The sequence below is a fragment of the Penicillium verrucosum genome (assembly GCF_028828655.1).
Source record: "Penicillium verrucosum strain IBT 35672 chromosome Unknown utg000002l_segment0_segment0, whole genome shotgun sequence".
Lineage (NCBI taxonomy): Eukaryota > Fungi > Ascomycota > Eurotiomycetes > Eurotiales > Aspergillaceae > Penicillium > Penicillium verrucosum.
Window position 1 is genome coordinate 2,764,085 of NW_026643211.1, and position 13,795 is coordinate 2,777,879.

Genomic DNA, 13,795 nt, shown 5'->3' on the forward strand with positions numbered 1-13,795 from the left:
CTCTTCACCACTCTCGCACCACCAACTAGCCATTGCGGGCCTTTCAACTTACGACAATTTGTGTGCGATCATCTGCGCATAATCTGCCCTACCAAAACCCACATCTATAGCCTCAAAAACCAGCGGTCGCAACCTTCATCATGTCCGACCCGCTCCTGTTCGAAGATACCTTCACGATCACCTCGATCAACGCCCAGAAGTATGACCGCGTCTCTCGTCTTACTTGCAACTCGAACGATGCCTCCCTCACTTTCACCCTGGACGTGAACACTGAGCTGTACCCATGTGCGGTTGGCGAGTCGCTGTCCCTCGCTCTGGCCTCGACTCTCTCTCTTGACGGCAAGGAGGACACCCGCGCCAGCTGGAGGGAGGTCAGCATGGGTGAGCAGACCCTGGCGGATGACTACGATTATGTTTGTCACGGCAAGGTGTACCGCTTTGAGGAGGGTGCCACTAAGGATACCATGTGAGTTTCGTTACTGACGTGTTTGTTCTTGCGGAAACTAACGTTTACATTTTCAGGGCTGTCTTTGTGTCCTTTGGAGGTCTGCTGCTTTACCTAGAGGGTCCCTACAAGAAGCTTGCTCCGTTGAGAATCGATCACGTGTACTTGCTGCTTAAGAAATAGGCTTGCCATTGTTGGAACTCTCTTTTTTTTTGCTTACGACCTTGGCATAGGAGGAGACAGATCTTGGATTGATCTTGAGGCAAAGCCCAAATGGGGAAAAAGTCGGTGTATTTAAGCCGGACCGATGTTCATATCGTTCTTATGGGGTGCAGCGCAGGCGTTCTTTGCATTTTGATTTGGGAATACCAATAGATTATCATAACAAACATGATTTTCATGGGATTGATGAAATGAACCTTGACCGTTCGATAACCAAAACCCGTTTCGGGGCAGGTTGAACTCCGTATAGAGCTTTAATTGATGGCGGCAACTGCACAGTGTGCCTTGGCCTCTTTGACCTAGATCCCCAACTGATCCGACTCTAATGGCTCACTTTAGTTCTGACTCGCGCTTATAGTAGATGGTAATGTGCTTGTCATTGTGCTTATCTTGAATTATTTACTATATCGGGGTTGCAAGTTTTACAAAGACTCCCTTATTGCACGAATAGGAAAAGAACTGCCCCGTACAAATCTAAATATGAAGTTAAGTTGATAGATGTTATGTTCATGATATCTAACCTATGTCTCAGGTTATCAAACAATTTACCTCGCACAATGTGAAGCAGTCGGATACTCCAAGCGACGATGCAATCTAGCAACAATTTGCAAGTAATCCGGCTCATTCTCCGGTGTCAGCAGCCCATGCCTGACAAAGAAGTCAATCATGATATTAGCACAATTGGGCTTGAACTCGCCGCGCGCCAAAGCCACCTTCACCTCTGGAATCGACATCAACTTGAATTCCTCAACCTCATTATCCCCAGGCTTCGGAATAGTCTCAGCATCAAGCCTCAGATCGTATATGTACTCAACCTCAGGCTGAATGAGGCCCGTCTCGCCGCCCGCCCGCACATCCCGCACATGCGAGTACGTAACACATCCCGCGGAGAGAGTTGCAGCGCGCACCGCCGCCTCAGGCAAGGAAGCCTCCTCCATAGCTTCACGTACGATACACTCAAACGGCGTTTCGCCTGTGCACATGCCGCCGGCGACGGTGTTATCAAGAAGACTTGGGTAGGTTTGTTTGTTCTTTGCGCGGCGCGGAACCCAGATCTTGTATCCGGATTCATCCTTCACGTAGCCTGTTAGATGGGCGCCGTACGAGACGATGCCGAAGAGCGGGGTTGCGGCACGCTCCATCTCCAGTAGGAATTCTCCACCTGGGCCGTAGACTGCGTAGTTCTCATTGCGCCAGCCTTTCAGCACTTCGAATTTGTCTTGCTTCACGGCTTCGGCTAGGTCGGCTGCGACGAGCTTGCTCCGGTGTGTCGGGGTGGCCCCTGCGGGTGTCACTAGCGTCACGGTTTGCGCGGTTGAGTCGATGGCCCAGGTGTTGTCCGACCAGGGGAATTTCTCAACGACAGCATTGAGGATATAGCCAAGTGTACAGTCGTATCCAGATACTTTGAATGCATGGTAGTTGTTCAGGTTCTCCGTGTATGCGGCGCGATCATCCTCGTAGTAGGGGAAGCTGCGGGGTGTAAGACGAAAACGCGAGTGGAGGGAGCAATCGAGTTGGAAAGCTTTACTTATCGCATTCGCCAACCAGGTCTGAATTGGATTTGCCCATAATGGCTTCACTTCTGACTGCAGAAGCTGATCCCAACTGTGAAGTAGAAGTCGAAAGTTGATATACCAGACCTTTGTTTAGCCAAGCCAAACCCTTATCGGCTGACGATAAGGGCAGCCCCTCCTATGTCATTTCATCATCGAAAAACAGGACAAAGAGAAGCTTGAAGAAGCTTGAAGAACTGAACAAAGAATCTTGATCACAGCTCAACTTTCCGATCTCCGCTTTACCAGCTGCTTAAGCTGCTTAAGCTGCCTCCAGCTCCTTCACCACTACTACCACCACCCATCATGTTTTCCGTTGTGGTCCCAGGCCGCCCGTGTCTAACAGACATCGTCGCAATAGACAGCCAACCAAATGGCCAAGCAACCAAATTCGCCTTCACAATCCCACTCAGCACATCCCTCAGCGATATAGTTGTCTTTTTCCTACCAGGAACAACCCTCCCCCCAAACACCGGCGCCGCAATCTACGCCCAACTCCCAGACCCGAGCACAGGCCAACCCTCCGGCTTCCGCTTCATCGGCGCATTGGCAGATGATAAGCCTTCGGGTATCTTCACTGTACGCCCACCGGGCAGTGCACCGCACCGCTCAGAAGCCGAAGAAGAAGATGACATGCTCGACGAGGGTGGCGCGAACGGTGCTGCAACGGGCGTGTTGACACTGGGCATTTCGATCGAAGAAGCACAGAATATCGCGCCGCAGCTTGCTGCGCTGGAAATGGAGCGTCCTGCGGGTCAGACGTCTCTGGCGCTGGTCCCGCAGACTGTCGGACAGAGACAGGTCTCGACGAAGGTGCTGGCGCAGCGCATTATTGGCAATGCGTTTAATTTCCTCGCTAGCTTTGCGGAGAATGATAAGGGGCAGGATACTGTGCCGCTGAAGACCTTCCATAATTGGTGGGCGAAGTTTGAGCGTCGCATTGAGGCTGATCCTACATTTTTGGAGCGTGAGGATCCTAATGCTTGATCCGTGGGGTTTTGCGGTCTATAGCGGCTCTTTTTAGATTGCATTCTCACTCTCGATGGGTGTCCAGCGATAAGTACATGACATCTCTTGCATGTATTGGTTAACGAGTCTCTTTCTTGATGTGTGACGATATTCTGCTTTTTCTCTGTGACCTACTGGAGTTCATCTCATGTATTAACAGGTACTATTTTGGCTTTTTATTGATAATAAGACTTTTCGATTCATTGGAAGTGTGCACTTTAGCTAAACCACTGGACATTCATGTCGATCACCAAGCCCACTTAGTCCTGTCTTTTGCCCAGCCGGCCTTACGGGATGGTATAGCCAAGCCCCATTCGGCGAAGGTCACGTCGGTAAATTCACGTTCGGGTTCAAGGGGAACGGGGACTCGGAAACCTGAAATATGCCTAAAGATAACTAGTCAGCCAATTTCTGTTTAGCACTGCTTGTATAGAAGATACCACATACATCGTCCCTGTAACCTGGTCGTAGATAATGTTCCCCAGTCTAGGCACCGCTCTATAACGCCTGAACTCTCTTAGCTCTATTAGCTTTACTCTCGACTGGTAGAAGGGGCGGTTTAAATATACTCCTAAACATCGCGGAACTTTGCGCGGACGACCTCACGCAATGGGATTTAGGATCCTAGAGTTCATCCTGACTTAGTGATTCCCTAGGAACTTTATCCCACACAATATATGTTATATATCTATCTGGGACCACGCTATTATTGCCTTGTTTGCCTTGTTTATAGGCGAGGAGAGTTAAGACCACGGGACAATGTGGTTATTTTAAATCCTTCAGTACGTCTAGCTCACGATGTTTTCGTGGCGGAGCGGCCTGTTGTTGTCGAACCTCGGGGCGTTGGTACTCAGTTCCGGCGATAGGAATCTGAAAATAGATTCTTATAAATGCCTTCTTGTCGCTGTCTGTCGCACTATGGCAGAGATATTTGAACATAGCAAAGGGAGGCCCGGCGCCACCATCAATTTCCCACTTTGTCATTTGCTAGACGTCCTCGGTGAGCTTCTCCTCGAGAACCCACTTTTGGAGTGAGGGTGCCGTGAAGGTAACTTCTGTACCTATGCAAAGCTCAGAGAATCCGAGACAAGACATTTGACGAAGAATTTAAGAAGACCGGGAAAAAAAGGCCTAGAAAAAAGAATAATGAGAGATGAAAGTTCAGAAATAGAGGAGGGAAAAAAGATTGAAGGCATTTAACAATGATATCGTATAATGTCGTGTTTGCCTGTATCTTCAGCCTCGTCGATCAGGCACATTCCATCAGTCGAATCATGGGTTCAACTCCCTGTATTTCTATATCGGCTCTACTAGCACTTTATAACGTATCAGTGAGTATCTACTTCCGGGGTCTAGTACGCTTTTTTCATTATGTATGCTTAGTGATGTATGTTGTGGAAATTAATTGTCATTGCTTTGGATATTCAAGCCCGTGCCACCCATTGCGCCGCCGGGGTTTGGTTATTTACAGGGCCTTGCCCGCTCGCAAGCGTGGCTATATAAAACATGCACTGTCTCATAGAGACAGAGGGACCGGAATCATGACCCTGAGAGCCCGAGGATTCATACACATCAGTCGAATAGATGACTGGTGAGTATTCCACATGCCATTCCCCACTAGGCAGCTGGGTCTGTCGGAGGAAAATTGTCTCGTCGTAGGTGCTAATGAAACCATATGCACATTGAAGATCGCCCATGTAAAGGATAGGCTGACCCAAAACATGCCTCAGCCGTTCAGTCTGGCCATGCACGCGGCTTAGGGAATGCTCAGGAACCCATGGAACCATTACTTCCCCCACAAGCCTCAACTCTGTGCCTTGAGCGGTGATACTTAAACCCACGATATCTGGAACATGATCGTATTGGAGGCCGGCGCATGCAAAGTCCGCAAAATGTAAATCCACTCCCTGGACCTCTAAGGCCACTCCCAGTACTTGGCCTATGGCCTGTTGGAAGCGGTTTCGGAGGCTACGCTCGGTTCCAATACAAACGAACTCGGGACCTTCGTTGTATGGGCAGGGGCTAGCAGCATCCGTAGAGCTGTGACCGAACACTTGGGCATTGTACATTGCCTCGACGGAGCTCCTAAAATCGGGCCACGGGCTCAAAGTCCCGACATACTTCAGATTTTGAAGTGCAGAATCCGTGGTCCTATAGGTTCCCACGTTCAAGGGAGGTAGAGGGGCTAGTATGATTTGTTGTGCAAGGACGCGGTTTTCGGCCATGTTTTCCACTTTTTGTACGAGTCAGTATGAGATGTTTGCTGTCAGGCATAGGAATGTTGCTTACTGTAGCACGCGGGAAGGGAATGTTAGGATGGATCGTGGTTGGCTCAAATGAGATAGATAATGCTTCGGTATTTTGAGACTGGGGGCAGTATGAACAAGGTCAGTCTGGGATCTTATTCATGCACTGAGTTTGCCTGGAATGCAACTTACCTTTCATTGCTCGCCAAGCACTATTGGTAGGTCGATGTCGAGGGATCAAGTTTGAGTTGTTGAGAAAGAGAAGGGAAAGGAAAGAAAAAGGAAAGAAAAAGGGAAGGAGAGGATTCCTTCTTATAGACTGTGACATGGCTTGCCCCTCATCGATGTGAACTGAGTGGGAAGGAACCCTGAGGCTCTTAGAATCAATTATTGACAGAATTCATATGGAAGATCAGCTTATCCTTCTAAAATGAAAATGCTTCTACCACTTAAATATGAAAAATGATATATTGATGTTATCTATGTACTCGTCAGATAAAGTTATATATACAATCCTGGACCGCTTCCAGTCTTCCCAGCGTAAAATAAAAAGAGAACAGGGATATAACAAATCACATAAAACACCAGTGCCAATTCCTCAATATATTCCACCTCGCGCCAGCCAAAAACGTGGGAAAAGAAATCAAGCCAAGAAACCAAAAAAAGAAAGAAAAAAAGACAAGAAACAATCAACATGCAGTCGATCCACGCGAAATATTTTGCAACGACGCATCAGCCCTTAGCCGAATTCCTGGCGCATAGCAAAGACTATACAACTCATCGACGTAAGTCGCAGGCGTAGTCTCAGCACCACCAACAACCGCCTTCGAATCCCGAATACCGAGATTATTCTGATTTGACTTCTCATGAAGATTGGTATAATCAACGCGAACCTCCTTTCGAACAGTGATATCCCGCAACGCAGTCGCAGAATGATCCACAATTGATTCCTGGGAGTGTCGTGAGCCGGAGCCCGAGTTCAATGTCGGCGAGGTCTTGCGGGACGGCCACAGACGCAGAATGGCCATTTTAGTAGAGGAGGTGAGATCGTGGTCGCTAGCGTTCGAGCCCGAGTGCACGTCTGTGCAGAAGAGTTCTTGGCTCAGTTCGCGGGCGAAGTCATCATTGTCGCTGAAAGCTTCGTTTACTTGTTGCTGGACGCGGAAGAGGCGGAAGGGGGTGAAGGTGTAGTCTGGGTTGGAGATTTGGGTGTCAAGTGTGCCGACGACGCAGAATGTTAGGAGGGTGCAGGTGTTTTGCATGGCTGTTTCGGGGTTGGCGGGGTTGGAGGGTCTGCTGCGGCAGGGAGCTGTCAAAGGGCGGGAGGATAGTTGTGCTGCTCCACGTATGTCTTTTGGGATGGTTTGTGAGAGGGAGATGATGGATTTGGTGAGGTGGCCACGGAAGTCGGATAGGTTGGGGAAGGCTTGTGCTGCGGCGGCTGATTGCAGGTAGCGTATGCATGTGTCCATGGACCACCCTTCCATGCGGGAGATGAGTTCTAAGTGGTGGACTTGAAGTTGTTTGATCGGGAGAGTGGCGGATGGGAGGGGGTTGCCGACGCCCTTAGAGGTGAGGATCTCGAAGTGATCGTGGATTGTTGGGCGCATCAAGAAGGAGATGAGGTGCACTCCTTCGTCGAAGCCGCGATTTGAGCTTGCGTAGTCGCGCATATCGCGGAGGGACTCGGATAGGTTAGCTTCGGGGACATGAATGCGTCGGGAAAGCATTCCTGTGACATGCTCGATGGTTGCGAATCGGAATCCTTGTGATCCCAGTCGTGCTGCCTCATGCTTCTCTAGCTGGCGAACGGTGAACATTATTTGGCCCTTCCCAGTGCGGAGGGACGAGCGGCCCATGGCTTTAGAAAGTCGGGAGACGGGGATAGCAGTAGAGATGACATCGTCGTAGAGTGTACCTAGGTCCTGGAGAGGCAGAGAAAGTTGATCGGAGAGCTCTTGGGCTGTGACACAGAAGAGTTGCTTGAATAAGGTATCAAAGTCAGTTTGCAACTCCGTATCTTGATCCATAATCACTCCTCGGGATAGCATGTGTTTCTCAATGGCACTTTCTTCGGAATTGAGGCGGTTTCGCATGAAGGGAACCAGATCTTTCACGACCGGCCAGTTCCGAGTTGCCCTAAACGCCCACAGGAATGTAGGGTGGGTGCGCGTGAGGTCGTCATCTTTGAATGTCTAGTTCGCAATTCATTAGTCAAAACTCCTGCTATAATATAGTAGGCAAAAGACATACCCGTCCGATATAATGATCGACAATCTTCCTCGTGGGGAGCATAGCCTGCGTCGTAACCATGATTCGTCCCGTGGGATCAAAGTAGGCACAGGCAAGAACAAGTTGGTGGGCACGTGTCGTCGACTTTCTGCGATTTCGCCCAGCGATAATAGCGCACATTGACAGCACCGCACATGCAACACAGGCCTAGAGAACGTCAGTCTCCAAAAAAACCCTCATGGCATCGAAGAAACATCAAACATACCAGAACAGTGCAGACAATAACAACCTGACTCCTCGACAACTGAGTTCCCTTCATAGCCCCGCGGTTGTGATCCAGATATACCGTTCCGACAGCCGCAGTCCAATGCATGCCCGAGACAGCACACGCCAATAAGCAAGCACAAATTCCTCGTCTCCACCAGCTATCAGTCCAAGACGCTCTCCAGCGGAAGAAGATGCCCAGAGCAGCAGTACTAGAGAAAATGGCGATGATCGCCGAGCCCACGACATTGGCGACATTGTAGGAGCACCTATAGTTCGAGATTCCGAGTTGACCGACGTAGTGCATACCGCAGACAGAGCTACCTGTGAGCAAGCCTCCGAGAAGGATGCGAAGATAGCCTGCCTTCTCCTCAACGCCCACAGCGTAGAAGGCAAATAGTAGTACTACCACAGGCAGCACGAAGGAGATACCTGTGAAAGAGACATTGTATAGGACTTGCAAGTCTGCCTCGCCATCGCCCAGGACGATGGCGCGATTGCCGATAAAGTGCATACACCAAATTCCTATGCCGCCCATTGTGATTGATGAAGTTAGGAGAAGGTACCTTTTTTATTTTTTTGCTTGATTAGTTCTATGTTTAAATGCTGGGGGGGTGGTAGAATAGAGTCTTAGGGCATACCAGTTGTATAGACCAGACCTCGATGTCCGGCGGTGGAGCAATTCCAATGTGGTTGCGCATCCCATTGCACTGATCACATAAGAGAGGACGATGTACCCGGCCAGGTATGTGACACGCAACGGGGGTTCATGGCCTGTCGACAACATTGTGAAAGAAAGAGAGAAATGGGTGTTTATTATTCCGTTATTCGCACATTGGCAAGTAGCACATAAAGTTGGAGGGCACAATGGCCGAAGACGACTGTTCTAATTAATATAAACGTGACAGCATGGAAACATGGATGTTTAGTATCAATGTAAAGAGCAAAAGAAAAGATATAAAAGATCGCAATGTCTAAATTAGTGGAACAGGGCTAGAGATAAACATCTTATAACATCAGGGTACATCAGCCTAAGCCCCCCCTCTCTCTACCCGCATATTATAGCTCCGCGGTACAGCAAAATCCTCGGATTTCACGTTAGCGAATGAATTGACCTGTAGCACCATGCAGCCCTAGTCCGATTTAGACATGAACTCTACCAAATAATAATGGGCCATGCATTGGCCTGTAAGTGACTCCTTACCCACAACTCGCGTGGCGGATACCATTAAAACACACCAAAAAATAAATTAAAAAAAATAAAAAAATAAAAAAGGTCAATGCCGAGGTCGATAGCTGAAAAAGTTCGAACTAAATTAATTTGATCCAATAGCACGGGATAAACAACAGGGGTCGCACGGCTCCATGGCCTGATTTTAATATGGATTTGGTATTGTAGCCGATACCTTCAACCCACTTCGATTCGGCCACTTCGATTCGCCGAGATCTAGATCGGATCGGTGCGGATAAGGAACGATGGGGGCAGAAGGACTTCTTAGACGTATCAGAGTCCTCGCACAACGCCAATGGTCCGTGAGCATCGGGACTTTTAGTTGGGTAAGTCATCTTGTATGTTGTAGGTAGTAGTCTCGATTTGAGACAAGTCTGACAATAAGCTAGTTAACCATGGAAGCCTTTGTGGTCGGAGTCTCCGAGATTGTCTTTTTCTCTTTACAGAGTACGGAGCACGGTGCACTCCAATAATATAAAGAATGATGGTTTAGTCTTCTATTTAGATTAATTACTGGAACCTTGAATCAGGCTAATAAGCGAATTCAGCTGCACATCAGCTGCAGTCAAATCCCCAAAAAAAAAAAATTGTAAGGGCCCACTTTGAGTTCCTATAAGATCTCACTCTTGTGAGTTGCCTATTATGTACTCCGTACATCCTCCCCACATACAAAGTAGGCCGTTCTTCCGGATATGCATGTTAGTGATGTTACACATATCGATCAATCACATTAACCTCTTAACACGAACGCAACGAAGAGCCCAAGATAAGAGTTCTCTGGAGTCCGGCATGTGCCCCTGAACTACAAGGTTGGAAGGGCAGGGTATATATATTGTACGAAATTTGTGATTGAATGACTGGCCAATTATTAATTGAAAAAAAAGTATCCTTGGCGAAAAACAGGAAGAAGGATCAAGAGTGGGCCTAAGGTATATACTATGTTGTAGATTAAATCCCGGAGCCAAGGCGTAGCCCAAGCGCTTTTCTTATTTCTTTCTTTTTTCTCGATGAATCATAGGAATTGAAGTGAAAGCAGGTTCGTCCACCAAAGCAAAATTCTGATCGATCTGGTTTTCGCTCGGATCGTAGTGTCGTCGGCTAAGGAAGACACGATTTTGGCTTGGAGTGCGACGCCTCTTTGCCCACTTATATGTCAACCTTGTACTCCAAACATACTCGGTAGGTGTGATGGATCTACAATTCTCTGTTAAGGCAGATGGACCGAAGGCACCAACGGCCGTCACTTGTCCATCGCGTGGCTATTATGCGTATAGTTATATAACTAACATAGGATACATCAGAAGTTAGGTGCCCAGTGGCCTTGGAGTGGGTTCGGGGATGGTCACATGTTAAACTGCTTGTGCAAGGTTTGATATAGATCAGTTCTGTCTCACTTCTATCTCTTCAGCCTTCTCTCTCTTTCTTTCTTTATCTCGCTTACTCTTACTAAAATTACTTGATGAGGAAAGTTAAAAAATGAAAGGCAGTCTTGTCATTGAAGCATAGAAATCGCCCTACGTTGTATGAACTCCCCTTCCACGATGCCTACTTCTTCATCTAGGCCTGACGTTCCTTCCAGTCCTTCTTCAGCATAGACATGTTCACTTCGTTCCACCACTCGCCATCCTTGAAGTAACGTTCCTTCTTTTGCCCCTCTGTGTGGAACCCGATCTCTTCACACAGCTCGCTCATTCGCAAATTCCACGATGGAACATTCATCTCCACCCGGTGTAGATTGGCACTGTTAAATGCCCAGTTCAAAGCCCAGTTGATCGCCTCAGTTTCATACTGTTGATGCTCCTTTAGGACGCCGACTTCCAGCCTGGAGCATCGATGATGGACCATATCTCGATGAGATGACTCCAAGAAAAGTGTACCAATGGGTTCTCCATCATCTCTGCGGAAGATAGTTACGAACAAAAGTGATCTGTTCTGGAGGTGTCTGGCGACACGGGAGGTGAAGTTGCGGTCCATCGATCGTGGGGTTGATGCACACCAGTTGATGATTGAAGATGCACAGTTTTGAACGGAATGGAAAACCTCATCATCTTCTGGGGGATTGTAGCTACAAAATTCCAGATTCTCAGAGTAGAACGCGGACTGGTCTTCCATACCACTCGCCGAATCGGTATCCATACTTGAAGTGAGTGATTCCTTGATGTTGAAATGGGCCAGGGATGTGGATGGATATGGTAGAAGGAGAGAAAGACGATGGAAAAGCTACAACAACCCAGTTTATATAGACAGCTATTGAATTGTTTGTCGTCCTGTAGAGACAATCCCTTCTCTTAGCTCTTCGCATTTCCGCCATACAGTTCAAACTTCTAACACGTCTATGGGTGTTTGCCTGTTGTGCTTGCACTCTAGTGATCTGCATATTAAACATCAGTGCTTTTCTATGATAGTTCACAAAAACTGTGGGGAATTTCACTGTAGGTTGCTGCACGTAATCTGTCGATCGGGCTGCATGCAAGCTGTAGCACAAAACATGTACAAAATGTACACTTTCCTTTTTCTAACCCTAAAGTCCTTTGTAACTCTTTTCTTCACGTACGTATTTCTACTGTAGAAACAGCCTGGCTTCCAAGCAAAGTCAAACACCCTATCAACAAGACAACATCAAGCAAAGAGTCTACATCGCAAAGACACCAAAAATTTGTGGAATGGTATGAATTCAGTATTTGATTAGTTCGCCCATCCCTCCAAAGGAAAAAAAGGGAAAAAAAAGGATCAAAGATGAATGGTATGAACAAAGAATCTCAGTTTTCAAATCTATGCAAGGATAGCCTTGAGACCAGCCTGGATGGCAGGGGGTTGGCACCCTTGACCTCCTGCTTGCGCTCACCACCGTTGTAGAAGTGGAAGGTAGGCATGGCAGAGACACCGTTGGCAGCGGCAACCTCGGAGAGGTCATCAACGTCGACCTTGTAGAACTGGACGTTGGTGTTCTCCTGGCTGAGCTTCTCGAGGGCAGGGGCGATGGCCTTGCAGGGACCGCACCAGACGGCGTGGAAGTCGACGACGACGGGGCCAGTGGCGTCAGTAACCTTGGTCTTGTACTCCTCGACGCTAGGAAAGGACGAGTGTTAGCTGGTGTGTCTATAATGTGTTGCGAAATGACCAGGGTGAATGTGTAGGACATATTTCCGAGATCCAAACACAGGTGCGAAAGCGGAAACATGAGAGTAAAGTCGGACTTACGAGGTGATAGGAGTGACACCCATTTTGAGAGAAGAAGGCGTGAAGCGCGGGATAGGTGTGGAAGAAAAGGGTCGGAAAGCGGTGCGCTGGACGGAAGTCGATCGGTTGAGTAGCGATGAAATTCCGGAGATGGTTCTGGGGGTAGAACGAAGAGATGAAGGCTTGAACTGGAGTGGATATAAGTATTTCAATTGGAGGGGTAGAGTGAGGGGCGCTGGGTTTTTATAGGGCCATGACGTTCTCAGCAGAGATGATTAGGTAAGACGAGCTGAATAACCCTTCGGTCTTAGAGGTCCGGAAGTCTCTGGAGCCTGCTAGGCGTTCGACTGGGATTTTTCCAAGGCTGGGAAGTTTCAATGGAGACTTACCATGTTGAGATTTGTCACTACTTTCCGTATTCTTTCGTACCTGGTTGATATCAAATGTTGAGTATCCAAGAGAGGTGAAGCTGACAGGGGATGACGTGCTCTCGACCTCGAGTCGCTTACAAAGAAGATGGAGTCTGGAACTGTCAGCATTTCTCAGTCGGCACACTCCAGACAACCTAGTTAACTATAATTCTTTTTTTTTCAAAAAAATTATGGAACATACATTAGGTGCAAAGGCAGTAAAGGGCATAAACTGTGCAGAGGACTCTTCTATCTAAAACCAGTGATTATTCTCGTTCTCTTTTGTACCACCCAAATGGCACTGTACCTTTTACTAGGCAAACTATTTGAAAGGTACATATATAAATGCTTCTTTTTCTCAACAATATTATATCGAAACCCTTTATTTTAAGTATACTACTAAAATTCGAATACTATTCTAATACTTTTATGAAGATTTAAGGGTAAGTTTTAGGAATGCCTCTAAATTTCTATATCTTATGTTAGGCGAATAGTACCTAGGTAGGTTAAGATTTCAAATCGTAATACTATAAGAGGGCTCCCTAAAACTTAATCTAGAATTGAAATATCGGATTTAGATAGATAATATTATTTTATATATTAGATTAATAAGAATTTAAAGTATGTTGCAGTACTAAACTCTATAGTTTCTATATCCCTAGCGTTGTTGGAGTCGACCTTTGGGAACCGCGAATTTTCGCGTAGTCTTCCGAATATTGTCATTTCCCGTTAAAGCTGTTGCTCTATACCTCTTATTTTAGATACGGTTGGTTGAGTGGTAGGTGATCAATACAAAAATGAAAATAATGTTCCATATGGGTGGTATGGGCATTGCAAAGTATTGGTCCAGCAAGAGTGACAGGTCCTTTACCCCCAGCATCACTCCCGGTGTGGGTGTTGGGCTGTGCGTTGGGCCGAGTAGTAATTAGTACTACCCAATAGAAACTAACTAGTTATGCGGAATCCCAGGAGCGCAGGGCTTATATCAGGTGACATGTAAG

At 47.4% G+C, this 13,795-nt stretch overlaps 8 protein-coding genes across 8 annotated transcripts; 2 read left to right on the plus strand and 6 right to left on the minus strand.

Moving 5' to 3' along the window:
• Positions 1 to 140: 140 nt before the first annotated feature.
• N7516_006708 (DNA-directed RNA polymerase core subunit RPB8) lies at positions 141 to 628 on the plus strand (the record flags this gene model as incomplete). The annotated part of the gene is made up of 2 exons (XM_057219428.1): positions 141 to 466; positions 523 to 628. 2 exons carry the CDS (start codon positions 141 to 143, stop codon positions 626 to 628), a joined length of 432 nt encoding a protein of 143 aa, XP_057073519.1.
• Positions 629 to 1,212: 584 nt separating this feature from the next.
• On the minus strand, positions 1,213 to 2,239 carry N7516_006709 (thiamine pyrophosphokinase-related protein; the record flags this gene model as incomplete). Its single annotated transcript, XM_057219429.1, has 2 exons — positions 1,213 to 2,140; positions 2,199 to 2,239. 2 exons carry the CDS (start codon positions 2,237 to 2,239, stop codon positions 1,213 to 1,215), a joined length of 969 nt encoding a protein of 322 aa, XP_057073520.1.
• A 290-nt stretch (positions 2,240 to 2,529) lies between these two features.
• Positions 2,530 to 3,210, plus strand: N7516_006710 (OPI10 family protein; the record flags this gene model as incomplete). Its single annotated transcript, XM_057219430.1, has 1 exon — positions 2,530 to 3,210. One exon carries the CDS (start codon positions 2,530 to 2,532, stop codon positions 3,208 to 3,210), a length of 681 nt encoding a protein of 226 aa, XP_057073521.1.
• Positions 3,211 to 3,478: 268 nt separating this feature from the next.
• Positions 3,479 to 4,215, minus strand: N7516_006711 (uncharacterized protein; the record flags this gene model as incomplete). The annotated part of the gene is made up of 3 exons (XM_057219431.1): positions 3,479 to 3,617; positions 3,679 to 3,685; positions 4,029 to 4,215. 3 exons carry the CDS (start codon positions 4,213 to 4,215, stop codon positions 3,479 to 3,481), a joined length of 333 nt encoding a protein of 110 aa, XP_057073522.1.
• A 440-nt stretch (positions 4,216 to 4,655) lies between these two features.
• Positions 4,656 to 5,456, minus strand: N7516_006712 (uncharacterized protein; the record flags this gene model as incomplete). Its single annotated transcript, XM_057219432.1, has 1 exon — positions 4,656 to 5,456. The coding sequence occupies one exon, from the start codon at positions 5,454 to 5,456 to the stop codon at positions 4,656 to 4,658; it is 801 nt and encodes a 266-aa protein (XP_057073523.1).
• Positions 5,457 to 6,166: 710 nt separating this feature from the next.
• N7516_006713 (MHYT domain-containing protein) lies at positions 6,167 to 8,760 on the minus strand (the record flags this gene model as incomplete). The annotated part of the gene is made up of 4 exons (XM_057219433.1): positions 6,167 to 7,672; positions 7,731 to 7,916; positions 7,975 to 8,539; positions 8,615 to 8,760. The coding sequence occupies 4 exons, from the start codon at positions 8,758 to 8,760 to the stop codon at positions 6,167 to 6,169; spliced, it is 2,403 nt and encodes an 800-aa protein (XP_057073524.1).
• Positions 8,761 to 10,761: 2,001 nt separating this feature from the next.
• Positions 10,762 to 11,340, minus strand: N7516_006714 (GNAT family N-acetyltransferase; the record flags this gene model as incomplete). Its single annotated transcript, XM_057219434.1, has 1 exon — positions 10,762 to 11,340. One exon carries the CDS (start codon positions 11,338 to 11,340, stop codon positions 10,762 to 10,764), a length of 579 nt encoding a protein of 192 aa, XP_057073525.1.
• Positions 11,341 to 11,963: 623 nt separating this feature from the next.
• Positions 11,964 to 12,776, minus strand: N7516_006715 (thioredoxin family protein; the record flags this gene model as incomplete). The annotated part of the gene is made up of 3 exons (XM_057219435.1): positions 11,964 to 12,273; positions 12,406 to 12,572; positions 12,774 to 12,776. 3 exons carry the CDS (start codon positions 12,774 to 12,776, stop codon positions 11,964 to 11,966), a joined length of 480 nt encoding a protein of 159 aa, XP_057073526.1.
• Positions 12,777 to 13,795: the final 1,019 nt, after the last annotated feature.